Source organism: Gasterosteus aculeatus, chromosome 4 (genome assembly GCF_964276395.1).
Source record: "Gasterosteus aculeatus chromosome 4, fGasAcu3.hap1.1, whole genome shotgun sequence".
In the NCBI taxonomy this organism is placed as follows: Eukaryota; Metazoa; Chordata; class Actinopteri; order Perciformes; family Gasterosteidae; genus Gasterosteus; species Gasterosteus aculeatus.
Window position 1 is genome coordinate 15,396,328 of NC_135691.1, and position 20,978 is coordinate 15,417,305.

A 20,978-nucleotide genomic window follows, 5' to 3' on the forward strand; every position below is an offset into this window, starting at 1 on the left:
CCGCCTCCCCGAGCTGGAGCCCGGGCCTGTTTACACAAACTCATCGGAGAAATATGGACGTATAATTATAGAGGCTGTTTTAATGTCGCATCCTCTCGATGGAAACCACTGCATGCTTGGTCAGCTACGGCGAGGGACGGCTGATGAAACCCGGCGTGAACTCGGCGCGAACATTTCTGCAGAGAGCGCTTTCTGGGAGGGGAGGAGGGGGGGGGGGGGTTTGGATGGATGTATGATCCAGGGGAGAAAAGGGAAAGAAAGATCTTCCTGGTGGAATGGAATCAGCGCCGAGCAAAGCAAACAAAACATGAATCACGTGGCGGTGATGGAGTTTGCTGCGGTCGTCCAACGCATAAATACAGAGTCTAAATACTGCTCGGCAGGCCAGGGCCGAGCCCGTTTCTGTGAATTCAGCTCGGTGATGTCCGGGTTCCATTCCAGCACGGCCACAGACACACAAACTCAGTAACAGGGGCAGACAAACACACACAAAAATACATATATATATGCTTGCTCACAAACATCGCCAGAAAAAGGCAAAATGCTCCCTGCCCTCAGATTGGCCTGCGTCACAAAATCTGCTAAATGCGTTTGTTAAATGCCGGATGGATGAGAACCCCCTAAAGAAAGCTCCTTGTCTTCAAATAAAATACGTGATGTGTTTGCGACCATTCGGTAGACGGCGATGGAACGCAACCCTCACCCCCCCACCCCTCCTCTTCCTCCTCCTCCTCCTCCTCCAAACCCACAGGTTCAATTTCTGACTCTTTCCATTCCTCTCCCTACTTTTTGCTTCTGCAACTTAATATGTTTCTCCCCCTGCCTTGCCATTCCACCTATGTTCTCTCTTCCTTAGATCCCCACCCCTGTTTCACACAAACACACTCTTCCTCCTCCCCCCATCCCTCCCTCCCGCACGGTGACAGATCCCTCAGGAAATTGTTTCGAGTCTGCCTGACATATTCTTTTTGTGTGTGTTGTAGCTGTTTATTTGTGCCGGGGGCCCCCGGAGCCCCGGTTTCTCTCGGACTAGAGGTTAAGCCTCCGAACTCGTCCATCGCCCCGCGCCAAAAAACACTGATCCTCGATCAGCGTGGCTTTACCGCGTAACCGATACCGGGGGATGCGAGGGGGAGAGAGGAGCACCGAGGAGGATGTAATCAGCGCATGTGCGCGCGTGTGTGTTTGTGTATGTGCTTCAGCTGCCGGCTTTGTGTGTATTAGGATGTAATCAGCAGCATTTTCTCTGTGCGCTTTGCTCTGTGATTGGGGTTTTGGCGACAGCAGGAGAAGGGAGGAAAAAGAGTGCTTCTTTTCCTGCGTCTTGTGTTGCAGGCCGGCCTGCGGTTTGGAGCCTCGCTCGCAGCTCATGGCGCCTTACGCGCGAGCTCCTCCAGACCCCCGCATCTGTTACATTATACGCGCACAACCGCCTGCTGGCCCGCCACCTCGCGCAATCCCAAATGTCTGGAGAGCTGTGGAGAGTCCGCTTCGCTCAGTCGCCTCCATGTTAGCATGTACAGGGGTATCGCCGCGCCCCCCACCCGGGCTTTAGGCTCGCACACTTGCATTAACGCGCGTGCACGGCCCTCCATCATCTCGCTATCCAGCTCTGTGTTTGTACCGCTTGCGGATTTAGTTTTTGCGGACAGCAGATGGGCCGACATCAACTCTCACCTAAATAACAAGATCTCTCTCTCTCACACACACACACACACACACACCGCATTCGCGTGTTTCACTCGTTTATCGAGCAATAATCCCAAACATGGACTCGTGCAGATTGACTGTGTCATATAATTCTAATTTGAATATCTTTGGGTTTTGGGGCATCGTTTGGACAAAAAAAAACACACATTTGAAAGCTCATCAGTTGAAGCACGGCCTGTTTTTGTGTTCTTCTGGCCTCCTGGTCAGGCGGACATTACTTCATTACCCCGACAGCAGTTTCCTCAGCTGAGCCGCAGCCCTCTCGTCCCTGCCGGCACACGCCATCGCCATCGCCATCGCCTCTCGCTTACAACCCCCCACTGGGCTTCGTCCCGCATTAACTATTTGTGATTTGGAAGCGCCTGAGCCTACGTAAGCGTCATTGTTTGTCTGTTTGTGGCCCATCTTTGATGAGTTTTATTGTGACGAGGAGCACAAGGCGGCTTCAGCTGTCATAACTCTCCATTGGAGGCCAGATTGAGAAGGTCAGTGCACTGGAGCTCCTCTCTCCACCGCTGAATGGACACAGTGGAGCTACACACGCTCAGACATCTCCGTGCCTTTTTTAATGCGTGACCACGTTTTTCGGCAACAGGCCCCAGCGCGGGCGTGCGGGTTCCCTGAGGACGATCCGTCGCCCTTCCTTTTTGGTGTTCCTTAACTTTTTCCAGGGCTCCGTTGCCTCTGCTTTCCCTCAGAGGGGAGTTTGCTCACAGATTAGCTCTGTGGTCAGACTGGATTTTTGGAGTCTCATGGCCTTTGACACGCCACCGCTATCACCCGCCACATTCCGATCCGTCCCAGCGCTTCTTTTATCAGGCGGCGCGGGGCTGATTTGTCTCTCGTGGGTCTTTTTAGACCGTTCAGGGCGACTCCTCTGCCGGGGTCCCACGCGACCTTTGTAGACGACCACAAAGGCCTCAGAGGAGCCGGAGAGGATCAGTTTTATCATCTGCACGGATTTAGCGAGTGAACCGCGGTTCACCTCGTGTGATTATCAGGGCAAATGGAGCAAGACGAAGACTTCTATGAGCCTCCTGCTGAGGAACAAGCTCACTAAGACCTCGTGTGTGCATCTGTCAGCTGATTACACACATGTAACCTGACAAAAGCAATACCACCCACTAATGCGGATGTTGCTGCTTTGAGGAAGTACCCGCTGAGATTTGTAATAGGCTTTTAGATCGACGCAAAGGCATTGTAATAGACACAATAATGGGGGAATTAGATATCATTTATTCTATCCTATTATCAAGCCAAATGACGTCATTTAAAGAATATTTTGGGGTTGCGGTTGTGTTGCCTGAAAAACCTGTAAGACTCATTACGTGCGGGTTAGTAAACATATGGCCTGCGGACCAGAACCGGCCCTGCTGAGGCTTTAGTCTTGCACGTAAAATGACATTGCAAAGTGTAGAAAAAGCACTGATGTTTTTTCAATATAACGCACTGCTATTCCAACACAGAAAAGATTGATTACAATAGGTGCCTTTTCCATCCTGACCGGAAGACAGTCCCCGGAAAAACAACAAGGGTTGTTAAAGATATTCAACATCGTGCAAAATATTGACAGCGCAAATGAGCGATATCGGCGGAATCCTAACCCTGATACATCGACAGCTTGCGCTTTACTTGTTATGCTTGTGCTAGCTCCTGCTAACGGGGTGAAGTGGGAAACTAGGAAAGCAAATAAGTGAGATGTAACATTGTTGTTCCAAAATACTCGGGAGAAAAGGTTTTGGGCTTTGTAGATCTATGAATAAATAATGGCCATATAATGAAAGTGAGTATACTGACTCTATTACTATGCAATGCTTTTAGTGGTCCGGCCAAATGAAGATCAAGGTTAGCTGAACATAAATAAGTTTTGACGCCCCTGCATTACACATTTTTTTCAGGCTATTTTTAGTAGTTCATTTCGGGGCAGTAACTCTTAATGTTGTCAACAGTCAACCCCCCCGTCCCCGGTATAAAGACTGCTACCGTAGAAAATGGAATAATATGCTCCATTTCTTTGTGTACGACTTCCTAGAATGGCCTGAACCCTGAACGGGATATGACCACGGTGTGGGGCTTTTCTAATTTGAAATAGCAGCAGGAAGTTGTCCGTCAGCCTGACAGAAGCTCCAATAACGTGGCAAACGATTGCGGGTCAGACGAGCTGCTGCTATAGATTAAATCATGAGCACAAGTAGAGAGTCCACGGATTTCTCTGGTGAGGGAAACACCTGGCTGAGCTGATGGGATCCATCAAACACCCATGTGCCACTTACCTTTGTCTTACATTCTGTAACCAGCCTTATGTACACACACGCACACATTAGCTAAGCACCAGATAAACGGTAACTCGGCATTCACCTTTATCTCTTGATCGAATGTGTGTGTGTGTGTGTGTGTGTGTGTGTGTGTGTTGCATCTCTTCTAACCTTTCCTTCTGACCAATAGTGCAATGCCGTTTTTTTCCCTCTGACCCAGTTCCCCTTCTGCTTCTTTCTCTGAACACGCAACATTTCAGCTGCTGTTAGTGAAATGATGCACCGTCTGAGTCGGCGGAGGCAAGCGTGTGCGCTCGGGCTCTGTGTGTGTGTTTTGTGTGTCGCTCTAAGGGCGTGTTTCTTCGCCTGTTAGTTACTGTGTGTTCAATGGTGTTAATGTGTGTGTTGAGTCCACAAGAGCTGTGCCAGTTTGAAAACAATGATAATCTTTATAACTGATCAGTTTTACGCCGCGAGCATGGCCGTCTGAAATGCTGTATTTTGAGTCCGTGCTTTTAGGTGAACGCAACCGCCGGTCATCTGAAGCAAAACCAGCGCCCCCCCCCCCACCCCCCCAACCCGGCATTTTCCCCCCCGCCCATGTTTTGTTTAAAACTGCTGAGGTTTTCTGCGGCTGCAACTCGATGATATCGGTGAAAAGAGCCATTACAGCCAATTAGCTACTCTGTCATTAGGGAGGGCTGTGTGGGCTACTGGCAACTTCTGCACACAACAGAATACATTAAACCTAAAATAGCTGCTAAAGTTTGAAAAAAAAAAAAAAAAGCTAATATCTAAAAAAAAATGTTCCACATTAGCGTCAGAGTCCTGGTGGGCTGGATTTCTGCATCCAGCGCGGCCAAGGAATGAATATCGGGCGCGGCGGCCGCTGTCGTGGGCTCTCATAACGTGAGCGCCGCATGCAGCAGCTCACGGCGTTGCAGGCTGTGCCTCCCCAGCCCTCAGGTGACACTGTGCTATTGTGCCAATCGACCGCATTCAGAAATTCCATCATCTGAAGTCCCCACAGTGCGCACCTGTCAGATTACGTGGGCTTTTGGGCTTAGAAGCGTGTGTGCGCATTGTTAGCAGGCCTTTATTTTGTTGCTGTGTGTACGTGTGTTTGCGGCGGGTGTTGTGTGGCGGGAGTTCTGGAGAGAGGTTCAGGATGCGATGTACTCTGAGATCAGTCTTGTCTGCATCTGTCATGTTGGAGTGTGCTGAGTCTGTTCGTGTTTGAGACGGATGACTTGCTCCGCTCCCCAAGGTCCTCCTGTTATTCCGCGTCCTTTATCGCCTGCTGATCCGACAGACGGACCTTTGTTTGTTTGTGTGCGCGTGCGTCTCTGTCTCCGTGTGCGTAAAACCTCCGCATGTCCAGGGCCCCGTCGCATGTGCTTTCGTTGAGTGCACGAGGAACTGGGTTGTCCTTCCTCATGGTCTTTGCGTGTGGATGGACGTTTTTTAAGGCTGCGCAGGGGGTTTGCCGAGTTGGTAAATGGAGAAAAAAAGAAAGGTTGAAAGCTCTGCTCACCGGCGGGTACACCGGAGACGTGCAACACAGACACCCTGAGCTAAATGATGCAGAGGCTCTCTGTGTCTGCAGGCTGTGAGTCTTGTAGAGACACACACTCAGAGACACTTTGGGAGCTGCTGACAGGTCCGCTGCAGAGGTTAAAAGCTGTCATAAGTAGTCTTGAAGCTCGAGGCCATGGAAGTCCTCCATGCATAACCTTTGGCTCAGTGATGTGGGACTGTCTTGACTGATGTACAGCGACCACAAATACACACACACACAGATCAGCAAGGAAACTTCACAAGTTCCCGAACATTTGTAAATATACATGCTGGAATACAAAGTCACACTTGTGCACATATCTGTCCAGGCATGCAAGCATACTATAACTGGACACCCACACACACGGACTCAAATGAACACAAATGCACAGGGGCCAAAACACACACAATGAGAGATTCAGGGGAGCGTGTAAGAAATTGTGAGTGTAAAAGAGACGCGGGCTGGCAGAAACACACACACACACACACACACACACAAAAACATGCAGATACGCACACAATCCAACACTTGCATATGCTTCCTCCGCTTCACAGAGAGATCACCTCCCACTTCTTCTTTTTTTCCAAACTGAGCTCTCCTCCTCCTCTTAACTCCTCACTTCATCACCTCCTTCCATATTCCCTTACCGACATATGCACACACACACACACACACACACACACACACACGCTGGCATGCAAGCTCACTTCAGACGGATCAGGTCTCACCCCTCCCCGGGTCGTACGCTACCTCATCTTCGAAAAAAGGAATCTCCTGCTTCCTCTCCTGCCCTCCCTCACCCCTCTTTCCATGCCCTCTCTTAACACCTCACCCCTGCACACGCACACCCCCCCCCCCCCCCCCCCCCCCACCCTCCCCCACGCTATCCCATATTGCTCTCTGCTGGAAGGACTTAGAGGTGGCCTGTAATTTTGGTGTCGGAGGAGCTCTTAAGTCCTGCCTGATCTTCTGGCTACACAGGCAGCCAGTGTGTGTGTCTGTGTGTGTGGGTGTGTGTGAATAAGTATGTGTGTGTGTGTGTGTGTGTGTGTGCACATGTCAGTGTGTATTTTAGTGTGTATTTGCTTCCGTTGGGCCAAGTGCTTACATGTCTGTATATATTTTTCAAAACTATTTTCAACTGGGGTTGTGTGCAGCCGTGCGTGTGTGTGTGTGTGTGTGTGTGTGTGTGTGTGAGTGTGTATGAGAGAGAGGGAGAGAGAGAGAGCAGACTAATCGGGATGCAGGAGAGGAGCTCCCCCTCTGGCTGCATCCTGAAGCAGTAAGCCGAGCAACAGTTGTGTGCACCGGACCGCTAACCACCTCAAACCTCGACACTAATGCTGCGACGTGCTCGCCGCGGCGGCTACCGGCAACATCTACAGTTTAGCCCGACCCAAATTCGATATAAGATTAGCAAAAATGAAGATGCAGCGATGAAGTCCATGATAGGACTATTTCATTTTGTCTGCCGGGTTTCATTATTGAAGAGGAGGACGAGAAGGAAGGGTTCATCGGAGATGATGTGAAAGGTTCTGAGTGCGAGCGAGAGGTTGGAGGTTGATTATTGATTTCCAGTTCTATTCCTGGGACAGAGAAATGTAGGCAAAGACATCTATTTAGATCCATTTCATTGTGCAGTAATCAGGCTTTAGCCATGGCCTAATACTCGGGATTAGAAAAGGTTCAAAGTGCAAACATCCCGATCCCCCAGTATTATTCCAGTCTACCAACTTCTGTCTGTCTGTCTGTCTGTGTGTGTGTGTGCGTGTGTGTGTGTGTGTGTGTGTGTGTGCGTGTGCTCGCATGCATGCCAGATCTGCTGGGTAATCTGTGGAATCAGGCCCATAAACCTAATCTAACGCTCTCTGCGCTCGTTCAGGAGTGAAATATAATGTTCAAATAGGCTCCTTCTCCCCCACTTTGAATGCGGCGCGCTAATGTAAAGCAAAGACCAAGATGGAAACATGGCAGGTGTGAGCAATAGCCCGGCTCTGTTGTGACGCTGTTGTTTGATAGTCTAGCCCCGTGCTTTGCCTCCAACGGCATCCGAGCGGCTTTGTTTGCTGCTGTTTTTCCTGATGCTAAGTGTGAGCGATGGGATCCTGGTTGCGACTGTTTATTTGTTGAGCTTCTTTTTTTCCTTTTTTTTTTTTTTTTTTTCTTCTTCTCAAAATGTAGTCACTATTACTGCGGGTGGTTGCCGTGAATACGCCGGCTAGGCTTGGCTCGTCTAAGTGGAAGTGTGAATGCTGTGGAGAATGAGGGTTTGTGTGTGTGTGTGTGAGTCAAAGAAAGGTAGCCAATGAATGTCACCTCTCATCCACTTTCTCATTAAACAACCTGCTCTCTGTCTGTCACACACACTGTATCCATCCCCCTCGTTCGCTGCTTTAGGGCAGATGTTGCGCACAAGAGCAGGTACGCAAGCGCACACACACACACACACACACACACACACACACACACACACACACACACACACATGCCCACTGTATGAAAGCCAGCAGCCCCTCCTGGGCTGGACAGGAATAATAAGCAGCGGATGATTCATGATGGAGTTGGGGAGGAGGGATGTATTCAGCAGGACCACCTGAGTGACCTCATTTAGCAGACCTGAGAACAAATATAGACCGCCGAGTCACCCCTTAGCCTCAGCTTGTGTCGTCCCTCACACGTCTCTCCCACTCCTGCACCTCCGGGAGCAGTTCTTCGGCTCCATCCCGAACGTCCTTGGGTAAATCTGTGTGCATTCACATATGGATCTGAATGCGGCGTTGGCGGCGGTGTGCATGCGTAGTATTGGAACAGGAGCCCTTGTTGCGGGCCAGCTCTTTGACCCGGCGAGGCTTTCTGTTGGCTGACACGTTTTGCGCTGTAGAAATTTCCCAACATCAACATTTGGCACCTGGTTTCTCTTATGACTTCAGCAGCTGTAGTTCTTTTGTTCTCCCAGTGGCCCCTCTGCGGCCAGTGAGACACACCCACAGAAAGGGCCCTAAACTATACAAAAAAGCAGCTTTGGAGCCTAACCGCTTTATTAAAAAAGAGCAACATTCCTTCATGCAATGACCAGCTCTTTCGGTATCCTGGGCTCCTCGCGCTTAACCGGTTTGTTCCACTAAATCATTAACAGAAGAGAGGGGGTTTCTTTGTTCTTCGTCCTACGGTTTGCTTTATCCCCTTGGGTTTTAAAAATTTTTTTTTTATCTCCGCCGAGACACACAGGAAGACCCAATTCCCCAGTTTCCTCTTTCCAAAACACGACATGACCGTTGGCCTTTTAATATCTGGAAATCCAGATTTGGATTAACGTCAGGAGTTAGCGAGAGAAAGAGAGAGAGAGAGAGGCTTTCAGATTAAAATGAGCCGACAGTGTGTCCTTGTTGTGGACAACGGTTTTTGAGTTTGAGTAATGTGACTGGCAGTTATGTGTTTTTCATTGTAGACCGACATGGTAAATGTAACTACAGATATATCACACACCGGATGAAATGACAAACAGCAGTGTGTGAGCACACACACGTTAATGGACTCAACAGTCGTTTCTGGAGTCAATTTCCCATCTGAAATATTGCTTAAAAGAGGCAAAGACATAAGGAAATGTGGTTGGAATTGTTCACGGTTAATCGGATTATGACTTTTCCGTTGGTACAGTAAAAGCCTTGAGTTATCTGACGTTTTTTTAAACGACCCGAGCACAAACAAGGTACAAAGTGATCATCGCTGCATAAAAACCCAGCTCTCGTTCAGCGCCCCAAACAGAAGCCCCGAAGGGGCAACTTATCATTGTGCCACATCAGCCGCGGAGCCTGTTCAGCCAGCCTGAAGGAAAAGCTTATTTAGATGACAGAGGTAAGTTAACACTGAGAAGATTAGCTCCCCCTGAGTGGATATAAAATTCATAGCATGACGCTCACTCTTACTCAGATTATTCGAGGAGCCTCTTGAGCTTCCATCTTCAAAGAGCTCATTTTTCCGCACACCTTCCCCTGGAAATTTGGAAATAAGGGGAGAAATTGGGCAGTGTGGGCCGTTGCGCCTTTGTGTGTGTGTGTGTGTGTCTGTGTTCACCTCACTGTCTTTGAATGTTCCCTTTAGAAAGAGGCGTGTTCCCTGCATGGGCTTTTCATAAATCATAGGACTCACTTAGCCTCCAGTGTTCATTCACATTAATGTCCTACGTAAATTTAAAAGATCCTGCGCCTCACTCGGCGGGGCCTGGCCCCCTCGTATATATTTCAGTGTCCGGCTCGCTCCAGCCTGTTGAGTCTACAGCTGGGGGAATTTGCCAGAGAGCTGCTGTCACAATGTTATCGCAATCCCCCTTCGCGAATTATCACGTAGTCCGGAATGTTGCGGTTCCCTTCCTAATCTGCAGCCCGGGTATGATCTGATAACGTAACATAATATTGGCGCAATTCATTACTTTTTTGTTCTCCAATTTTGCCGGAGTACAAGCTGAGCTCCCATAGGGCAACGAAATGTCAGCGTTAATAATACTTAGCTACGACAAGGCATGAATCAAGCAGAGGAGCTTGTTTCAGCGCCGCTGGATGCGCCGCCAGGTTATAGCAGGGAAAGGCCGGTGGAAACCTAGACAGAGCGCGGAGGGTAAGCATTTACCCCCCTGCCCCCCCGCCACGTCTGTGTCTGCCCCTCTTTGTGTCATCATTAGATAACCACCCTCTCCCGGACTGCCTCTCCGTAATGAGGGTGCCATCTGAAGCAATCACCAAGGGAGATGGTCATTGAGTTAAAAGGGAGGGAAGGGGGAGGATAAAAAAAAAAAAAAACCTCCACGCACTAAGCCAAAAAGAGAGAGAGGGAGGGAGGGAGGAAGAGAGCGAGAGAGGCCAAGGCGGGTAATGCGAGGAAGAGAAACAAAAGCATTTCAGAGGAAGGGAGTAAGTTGAAACAGCAGACTAAGCGTAGATGGAGATCGTTCGGGGAATTCCAAAATTAGAGCTGCCATCGCATGCGCCCACACAGGCGTACGGCCGCACACAAACACACGCACACACACACGCACGCACAAACGCACAGCCGCCTTGCGCCGGCCGTTAAGGTCAGAGTCACACTCTGTCTCCCCAGGTCATTATCATGGGCCCTGAAATAGACAGCCAATTGTGTCACAGTGTGTGAAGAGAATGTGACATTGAATAAACAGCCTCGCTCAAGTTCGAGCAGAACGCGCACTTTAAAACAAGTCGAATGAGGCCGACGCACGCACACTAATGGAGAACGGACACACACACACACACACACACACACACACACACACAAACGTTAAGGGGGGCCTTTAGCTCTCGGCTCTACCAGCGAGTAATGACACATGTGGCTCTGAGGGAGTAAGCAGCTCGAGAACTTTGGCTGGCACGTCTCACCGTTCACGCACGCAATGACATAAAACAAACGCACACACACACACACACACACATACACACAGGTCTGACCAGGCTCCTCCCAGTGGACTAATGTTGTTCCACTCGTTTGACTTATTGGAGTAATGAGAGATGCCGTTGAGAGGAGCTGACGGTTGATTGAGGGTGAGAACGGCTAATCACTGCAACAGCTAATCAGTGCTTGTCGTAAATATTGATTAGTTCTGTGCGTTGTGGACGTGCTCATTAACCAGTGTGTCATCCTCTCTTCTCTCCTGCTTCTTTTTTCTCCCCCCACCCCCTCTCTCCTTTCTCCTCGCACCTCATCTCCTTCTCTCCCCTCCAGCCACCTCCAACGGTACCATCGAGGGCCTGGAGAACCGGGAGGGAGGCGTGTGCAAGAGCCGATCCATGAAAGTCGTTATGAAAGTCGGGCAAGGTAAATGTTTGCTCACCTCACATGTGCGACACAACACGGCGCTTCTGCCTCAAAGCCGTGTTTCCCTCTGGGTTTGACATTCTCATTTATCGCTATTTGTGTGCCTAGCGTGCCACCGGCCTCCGACAGGAGCTGCTGCCAAGAACTATAGATTTTTTATATATATTTTTGTTGTTTTTTTTTAGTTAGTTTTGTTAAACATAATTATTAAACAGGTTATGACACAGTACAGATACATTCAAAAATTCATAGTGTTTTGCATCTTACTCTAAATGTATGTATTTTTCAACAGTTAAAATCTCCAGTACAAAAATCTATGACAGTTTTTTATTAATATTTAATGAAGGATTGATAACACAGAACAATCATATTTAATAATGTATGATTATACACAGAAACAAATTCTTACATTCTTATGATCAAGTTTATTTGAAGTTCAATAGAATGTATGAAATAAATATGTTACATTAATATGAACAGGGGGCCATCATTTCTAATTATTATAAAGCTAGTCAGTCAAAAAAAGACATTATTATTATATTATAAGTGCACAAAAACCTCATTCGGTTATATAAACCATTAAATATTAATGCTATACTGTTTATTGATGCCAAAAAAGAAAACGAGAAGAAAAAAAAGAAGAAATTGTATTATAACTTATTGTACTGGCTTCGTAGGATTTTTAAATCCGCAGTTATTGAATAATATTTGACATTAGACAAGATTCCCCCACACACTTTATCATACTGAGGTAACCGTTGCTTTAATATCTCTGGTTGTATCAGTCCATTAAGGGCAATGTTGCAAATCAATAAGCGGGACTGCTTTATAGACTGGCTTTACAGGATTTTTCCTTCAGAGTGATGAAGTGCAGTGATTAGATAAGGTATATCGATAGCCATACATCTGCCGCCTGGTTACTTACTTCTACAAGCTGCGTCTCAGTTGAATATCTAGATACGTGATTTTATTGCCTCACGTACTGAGATCCCAGAGAGAGAACAAAGAAATGACTGAAAAGAAACCTTTGTTTGAAAATGTAAAAAAAAAGTCTTCTGATATCCCTCAGCTGTTATTTGAGATTCTTCTAAACTCAACCAGGAATGGAAATGTGTTTGGAAATTTATATGTAAGTGCACAGTCAGGGTAAGACATCTCAAAGCGCTGGAAGTAAACAAGCCGGCTTTGTTTAGATATCCTTGGACACAACATTTGGTTCGTATCATACTTTTCACATTTAGACGTAGTTTTTTGCTCAATATGTGGACCTCTATCTCCTGAACGTGACAGAGCACAGTACACAGATGTGTTGCTCTCTAAACATCCCCCCTCATCCTGGGCGATGCTGTTTTGACCTAAACAGACACTGAACGCCCCATTAGAGGAACATCTGCCCACCACCACGAGCTGATTGGGGCTTAAAATCTGCTTCCCAGCCTGTCAAGAATAAACCTTAGACTTGCAGAGACAGTGTGTGTGTGTGTGTGTGTGTGTCTGCAAATTTGTGTTCAGATATTTGAACGTTGGCCAGTGGGATGGCAGCAGAGTATCCTGGCAGTCTGCGGGAGAATGGAAGCTAACCGGCTGCTAATGCTAGCAAGGTCGGCGTCTGTTTTAAACAAATTCAGCAAAAACAGCAAAAAAAATCTGCAACAATCTCGGGCGTCAGACAGTCGTGGCCTCACGGACTTTTGCACTAAACCACTAACATGGATGAAAAAATAAAAAAAATGCCTCGGCTCAGGTTAACGGCAGTTGAAAGGAAATGTCTTACTTAAGGAAACGCTCACGCTCGGCTCGAGAGTTTCTCTCTGGCTGTCGGCATTTCCTCAACGTCGCCTGGGCGGCACGCACAGTTCAGGCTTTTCAAGCTGTCACTCAACAAGCTGTGCACCCTAAAAACCGTGTTTTGAAAAAGATGCTGCTGGTCCAGCCGCTACTACTTTTAAATCTATTCCTGTGAGCGGACGACACAATGTGGCCGTCCAACGCAAACACGGTTGAAAGAGCCGTCAGAAATGAGAGCATCGACTGAAACTTTGATTTAGCTGCTGTTTGCATATTCTAAGTTACTTTTTCAAAAGTATTAATTGAAATAAGATTTAATCTTTAGGTGGTTATAATTAAAAAGTGATCTTTTTAGCTGTATTTCACATGTCATAATGATGCTCAAAATAAGAATAGTTTCAATTTAAATGATATTCATTGTCAAAAATCAAGCCCCTACGTATCTCTAAATTTAGACGTTTTATTGGACAAAATATAATTATAAAGATAAGATTTAGCATTTTTGTGGACTAACAATTCTATCAATAATAATACAAAGATATAAGAGGGTCCGTTTTCCCACATGGGCTTGTAATACTGTAATACTACACAGTTTTACCCATGGAAAGGTTTTAAAGCAAGACTTTTATTTGTAATGGAGTATTTGTACATTATGGTATTGTTACTGCTATTGTTTTTGATTAAGTATCTGAATATTTTTCCACTGTTTACCAAAGAAAAGCATCAGTTTCCCAGAAAAGCAATATAACTGAAAGTGATACTTTAGACCGACTCTACTGGTGCTGAAAGGACGTGTTGATAAGTCGCCAGAAGGGTTGACTCAAAGTTCATCTCATTTACCAAAAATGTGTTTTGGGAAATCATCCAGCGGCAAACCTCAAACATTTGCCCGTTGTAGCTCACAAAGTGCTGCTTTTCTCTTTCCCATTTGACCACAAATTGAATATTCTTTTTCTTGTGACCTGTTCAAAAAGTCTTTTGAAGACAAAAAAAAAAAACAATTCCTATTTTGCAGCCCAGACTCAAACCCTGTGCAGCCGCGCTGGATGTTGTTTCAATTAACAACATTAACAATCCAGGTCTCAGCCTGGCCCTCACCCTGCATGCTATTGTGTTGAAGCTAATGCCAGCCCTTCCTGCAGCCGCGATCCCAACATATACCCAGCCAGCGTAGGTCCACTCCAGCCCTTTTGCACTTTGCTCCGTGGATTACATCCTGGTGACTCACGCCGATGTGCACTTTCCATCCGTAGCGCATTTTCCTGCAAAGACGCCCCCGCGCCCAATCACGTTGAATCATCGGTCCATGTGGGGAAAGCATGCGTCATCCTGACGCGTCAATATCTAATTGTACTCTTTTCGTGTTCCGCCTTTTGTCTCCATTTGAAATGGGAAGGAAAGAGGAAGCTCAATTGATTGCAGGGGAAGATATGGGCAGCCCATATTTTATACATTCATCGCTGCTCTCCTTCCCCTCCACCACATCATGTCACCGAGCTCATTAGAAATATGTTGACTCACCGCCTCGAACGCACCTTCCCCTCTCTCTCTCTCTCTCTCTCTCTCTCTCTCTCTCTCCCCCGTCTCCCGATCTCCCTTCTTCTGCCATTTGGCAGTTCTGATGTAGTGGTTGTCTGCATAGCTAAGGAAAATGTCAGCAGTACACACACAGGAAAATGGGTCAGAACGTTCCCTGCACATGCTCCGTGGTAGACGCACAGGCCTTTGTGTCTGAATCAGATCACTGTTTCCCGTCGCACCGCCCGCCGTACGCCAATGTTCCCCCATTTCTCGCTCCTGTCTTTTCTCATCAATTATTGACGGAGCACAACAGCTCGTGGCTAAGTCCACCGCGGCTGCAGCGGCTGCGGAGCAATGCGGTGGTCTGGACATGGAGGAGATGGAAGAGGAGATCAATTTGTTCATAGTGAGGTGGTTTTTGCAAAAACAGAAACAAACATTATTGCTCATGATTTTATCTCCTCTTTTTTTTTTTCTCCCTCTCCTTTTCTCTCGGTTATATCTTCCAGACATCACACATCCGAATCATTTCCCTTTCCCGTCTCGGCCTAACTGAGGTGGAAATAGAAAATGGACTGCTAGACTGTCTCTCTCTCGCACACACACGCATTGCAATGTTGCCACAAGGGACCCTGATGTAAATTGCCTCCTCACACACCCTCCTCTCTGTTTCTCACACACGACCCTTCAGGCGGGCCTTCGGGGCAGATGCAGATTGTGCATCGGATAGTGTTCTGTGGAATCCATCAGAGCGGCTTCGGTAATAGTTTATAAGCGTCCTCTGGCTGGCGGCCCGGCCCTCGTAAAAGCCGCGCCGCGCGCCCACCGGGTGCTTACCGCGGAAATACTTCAAAGTGCGTGTTCTGAAATCACAACAGACGGACAGATAAACCGTCTGTTTCCTTTGCGTTCCCCCCCTCGAGCCTATACAACCTCCTCCTTTCCTTGTCCCCCTCCCGTTGTCCTCTCCTCCTCGGAGGAGTCAAACCCAGAGCAATAAATAAGACATATCATGGCCTTTTAACGTGATGAATAATGTAGAACAATAAAAAGTTAATATATAACTACTTTACCCTCATTCTGCCATGCCTAAGTGTATTGTAAGTATATTCTAGGTGTGGGCTGTTGTGTGTGTGTGTGTGTGCGTGCCCTGAGATGGTATGAATGTGTGTGTGTGGGGAAGGCCTGTCTGAGTGTTTGCTGAAGGAGCTGCTGATGTGTAGATGTGAGCTCATTTTTTACGACAGGACAGGGATAATGCCGTGTTTCGCAGACGTTCGCTAACTTGTCCTTCCTTCTTTTTTTTTCTGCTTTCATCTTCACTTCTGAGGCACTTTCAACACACGCAACAATAACCTTCTCTGTGTATAACGCATTCATCAGAAGATAATAAGAAGAAATAACTGACGCAGGGGGAACGAGTCATTGCAATTCAGCACATGCAGCAGGCCGAGGCTGAGTTTTCTGTGCGTTTTGTGTTTCCCACAGTCCCAAACGCAGCGAACCCCGTGGCGCCGGACGCTACAGACGACAACGCCATACCGGAGTCCATTCCCAGTCCGTCTGCCCCGGGTCGGAAAGAACCCGAGATGCCAGGAAACACTGGTGAGCAGATTGACAGATCAACACTTGACCCCAAAAACTGCTGACTCTTTGCACAAGGCTTTGTGCAAATATTTAAGTAATATAGTTGTTTTTAATGGTAAAAAGGGGATATTCATAGCTTGAAGGATCTCTCTAATAATTAATCATATTTAGCCTGAAAAGAGAAAATAAAAAACCATAGTTGAAGCTGCCAAAGTAAGTATTCTCTCATGTGTCTTTTTCATGCCGGAGGCCTTCTTTTGATACCTTGGGGGGGGGGGTCGGCATGTGAAAAGGGAAGATGTTATAAAGGGTAGAATAACCCTCACCAAAACACAATCAGCATTCAAACAATACCAAACCACACCCGAAACAAATACAGCTCACCCTGAGTCAATTTCTCCTACACAAAGTGCGCGCTGCACCCAAGGAGACCCAAAGACATTCCTCTTTGTTATATCGCTTTTTAAACCTCATTTGAATTGCAGATGAATTGAGATTAAAAGCAGAGATAATTGAAGGAGTCACTGCAGCTCCGGGCCCTCCTCCTTTCCTGTTTTCACCCGCACCTTTCAGAACTTCCTTCCCACAAAAGAGACCACTTCTCAACTTTTTGACTTACTCCACAACTTTGTGTGCCACAAACTCCCCCAAAGTACAGACCGTTCTGCCCTTCCCAATGTGATGAGCTGCCCTCATTAAATAATTGCTTATTCGACATTAGTTAGCTCTACAAAAAGATTTCCTGGTCACTTTTCCCTCCACCGAGGCTTTCACCTGTCTACCATTGTTGGATCAGTGATTATGTAAAGTAAAGTGTCGGGTAGATTGAAGAACCGCGTCACTGCGGTTTGAGGGGCTGAAATCTCAGGAATGAAACGTGCGGCAGCCTCTCCGGCTGCCTTCCAGCGCCCAGAAATTCCTCACGCCTCTGATTTCACTGATAAGGCTGCAATCGGTAGCTTTCAGTGATGTCACTTAGGCGCGATAAGGCGTGAGGGCGCAGCGATCCCCTCCCTCGGTAAATGGTTAAGTGCGGAGTGGTCAGCCGAGTGCAACGACACAGTCATTAGAGGGGACGGCCGGCTCCGGAGGTACAAGGCTCTTGTGTGCCTGTGGAGGGAGGGGGGGGGGGGGTCATGGACAGTAAAGGGGTGATGGTGGGAGGAGGTGAGTGCTGCTCTTTGGCAGCAGCTGCGTACATACATGGAAAACAGATTGGGTTCTTCTCAGATTTCGGTCACTGGAGGGGGCAGTCTCAGCCCCGATCCCCAAAACCCCAGAGACAAAGGGACAAAATACAATCAGATGTTCAGATATGCCCTCGTCAATCATTTTTTTTTAGCCCCCCCCCCCCCATGTGTCGCTTGGCCTTCGCCGGACTAACGTGGCCCCGACACGTCACACCAGCTGCCACGGCTCCGTCTTATCAGAGCGGGAATCTCTGGTGTGTGGAGTGATGTCTGCAGATTTCATTAGGAGTCTATTTTGAATGAGCTAATGCAATTAAATCACGTCAGCGGGGCTGTTAGTCATGTAGAGAGAACAACAAATGAGGACGCGATCACAGCTGATTTGCGGCGAGCAGTGAGATCTGCACGCGAGAGGCGATGCTTACTGTAAATGATATGATCCTCTGATTGTTCTGTAGTCTCTGAGCAGCTGTAATGGAAATAATTGGGTTGGTGAGGGTCACTGACTGTTGCCCATCCAATCTGTTGGGAAGTAAGAAGTAAACAAATAATGGATCCAGCTACAGAGCCAGAGATATCGGAGTCTGTCTGTGTGTGCACCAGCGCAGTGTTGAATTTAGTGCAATTTCAAGCACACAACCCACTGTGTGTGTGTGTGTGTGTGTGTGGGGGGGGGGGGGGTCCAGAGCCCTGTGGAGCGGTATTTCCTCCGCAAGCCGGTCTTCCCTGGAGTCAAAATGAGCCGGTAGCTGACAGGAAATAGAATTAAACCAGGGTTTATTTTGCCAACCTACATGTGTGCTTTCAGGGTCGGTTTAGTGATGTGATTTGGGAAGTTGGTTAAACACCGTCGTGCTTTACTTCTCTAGCTGAGGATGTTGGTCTCTGTAGTGGTGGGACAAGGAGAGCACTCAAACATTTTTTTTTCCTGATGTAAAACTATTAACTATTGATAGAACAACTACAAATGCTGCTCAGTACAAGTCCTGCATTCAAATGTTCACTTCAAGTGAAGAGTGAGCGAGGAGTTCAGCCCAATGGGCTTAGATGAGACATCTGTTCAAAGTGGAGCCTTTAATTCTAATGTGGCGCTCGATAGTTTATTGAATAGTAATAGAGAAGAGATATTGTGGTTTGAAAATAATAGTCTACTTAATCAGTAGGATTTCTCATTCAGGAACACAATAGCTTTTCGGTTGAGTTGCATATTTTAAAGTGCTTTTGCTCCCTTTTGTGAGTTATATTTCTGGGTAAAATGATTTCAAATAGTAAAATAATTCCATATTTCCAGACCTAATGTTTGAAATAAATACACAGCAGTTTGGATCCTTTTTTGTGTGGTGTCTCAGGCCCCGGTTGGCGACAAAGCCTTCAGCTCAGGCACTGCACAAGTTCGTTGCCAACAAAATTGTGAAAACACAGCACCTCTCGCTTTTAGAATAAAGAGCCGCTAAATAAACTGTTATCGTATTCACCAAATGTGTGAACCAGGAGCCGGCAACCGCTCCGTCCCCAGCGGCTTGAGCACTGCAATACTTCCAGCCCCCCCCCCCCCCCCCCCCCCCCCCCCCCATATCCTCTGCATATGGCCAAACGGACCTTTATGGCTCACATGAAAGCCCTTTTTCAAAGATTTATGCACAGTCCCTAAGCCCTCTCTTTTTATTCCTCTCTCCAGACTCCATGAATCAGGGCCCGTCTGGAAACTCGGACGGCTTCCTCAGCTCCAAACTGGCCGTGTTCTGCGCCATCGGGGCCGGCTGCATCATCTTCCTCCTGCTCATCCTCCTCCTCGTCATCCTGCTCATTAAGATGCGCAAGCGCTCCAGGAAAAACGCCCACTCGCAGCCCCGCCCCTCGGCGCTGTCTCTCAGCACGCTGTCCAATCCGAAGCTGCCCGGGGGCACGGCCGGCACGGAGCCCAGTGACATCATCATTCCGCTGCGGACAGAGAACAACTACTGCCCTCACTATGAGAAGGTGAGCGGCGACTATGGCCACCCCGTCTACATCGTCCAGGAGATGCCCCCGCAGAGCCCCGCCAACATCTACTACAAAGTCTGACGCGCTCCGCACGGACGGGAGGGAGGAGGAGAGGAGCGTTTGATTTTTGTCCTTGGGAAGAACACTTTTCCTTCGCATTTTTGGGGGACTTGATGCGCGTTCGAGCCCAGTATTATTTCTAGCACCTGCTGCACACATCTGGAGAGACGAGCACTGACCAGTCACCGGCGGGGTTGTGCGCTGACTGACGAGAGCGGTTTACTCTGTTTTGTTTGGGTTGTCTGACAATCCCCACCCGCCCCTCCTCCTCTCCCTACCCGCCCCCCCTCCGCCTCCTCACCTCCACACCTGCTACATCTCCCCACTGGGCTCCGACCAGGGAGGGAGCGCTGGTGGCTGGAGCGCAACCGGCAGATGGAACTCCGGCTTCCTGGTTTTGCTGTCCCCTTTAACGGGCAGAATATAACTTATCTCAGTTCCCCGAAGTACGGTGCGTGCTACACCCAATTAAACACACCATCCCGCCACACGAGCCAGGAACAGGCAGACACAGGCCCCAGACGCCACTCGGCCTGCAGTTTGTGTGCAAGCATTAAACGTGTGTGTGTGTGTGCCTGTCGACGTGCATGTGTGTTAGTCAGGCCGCCGCTTTGGGCCAGGAAACACTCCAGGTAGCTCAGGTATCAGACACAGCGTGTGAAGATAACGTGTTCCTCTCCCTTCGCACCTCTGATGTTTGCCTTACTTACTATTTTTGATGGAGGATTTCCTCAAACCCAGATTCAGTTCACAAAGCAGTTGTATTTTGTTAGACTTTTCCTAAAAGTGCACAATGTATAGAGTTGAATAGATCATCATTATTACCACATCTTATTCTCACCACCCATGTCAACCATTGCATTCATTGCATTTTCTCCACTCCTTTTACCCCCCCCCCCCCCCTGAGAAAGTTTCTTAACCCGGACTGTTGACATAGAGGTGTGTGTGTGTGTGTGTGTGTGTTTGTGTGTCTTAGAAAAATCCTTTCTCCACTGGTCTGATATGAGCTTTGCCATTACTCTGGTATTTATGACCCGCTTATTTGTATTTGAAGGTGTGTATTGTGTGAGTGCGTGTGTGTCTGGGCATGTCCGGACCGGTCCTGTGTCTGGGCATACGCATTGGCTTCTGGGTAAAACACTCAAGACAGACAGGCATACTGACGCACCGAAAATTTTTACAAAGAATTCGTTCCACTTGGCTTCAGCTGAAGGTTTCATCATCTCTGATGAGCTTTAAGAGGAGGCTGTTTTTTCTAAGTACAGCCGGCGTGTTGATATTTGTTTGTTCTGGCTTCTGGTGTTCCTGTGTAAGCATCAAGCACGTGTGTGATGCCCGCTGCGAGGTGGCTGCAGGTTGTGTGGCTGGCCTACATAGGGAGGATGCCCTAAATATAAGCTGGACGGCGGGCGGCGGCTGAGCGCTGGGATACTGTACAGGCCGATGCCAATTGGCTGCCATCTGTGGATGAGTCAGTGGAGCGCTCCGTCGGCTGTGTCGCCA

General features: G+C 48.0%; 1 protein-coding gene across 1 annotated transcript in view; it reads left to right on the forward strand.

The window, feature by feature from the left end:
- Positions 1 to 20,763, forward strand: part of efnb1 (ephrin-B1) — a 53,452-nt gene extending 32,689 nt beyond the window's left edge. The window contains exons 3-5 of the mRNA XM_040175606.2: positions 11,254 to 11,346; positions 16,144 to 16,260; positions 19,111 to 20,763. Of these exons, the coding sequence (XP_040031540.2) occupies positions 11,254 to 11,346; positions 16,144 to 16,260; positions 19,111 to 19,496 (596 nt within the window). The 3' untranslated portion in view covers positions 19,497 to 20,763. The remainder of the gene's footprint in view (positions 1 to 11,253; positions 11,347 to 16,143; positions 16,261 to 19,110) is intronic.
- The last annotated feature ends 215 nt before the right edge of the window (positions 20,764 to 20,978 follow it).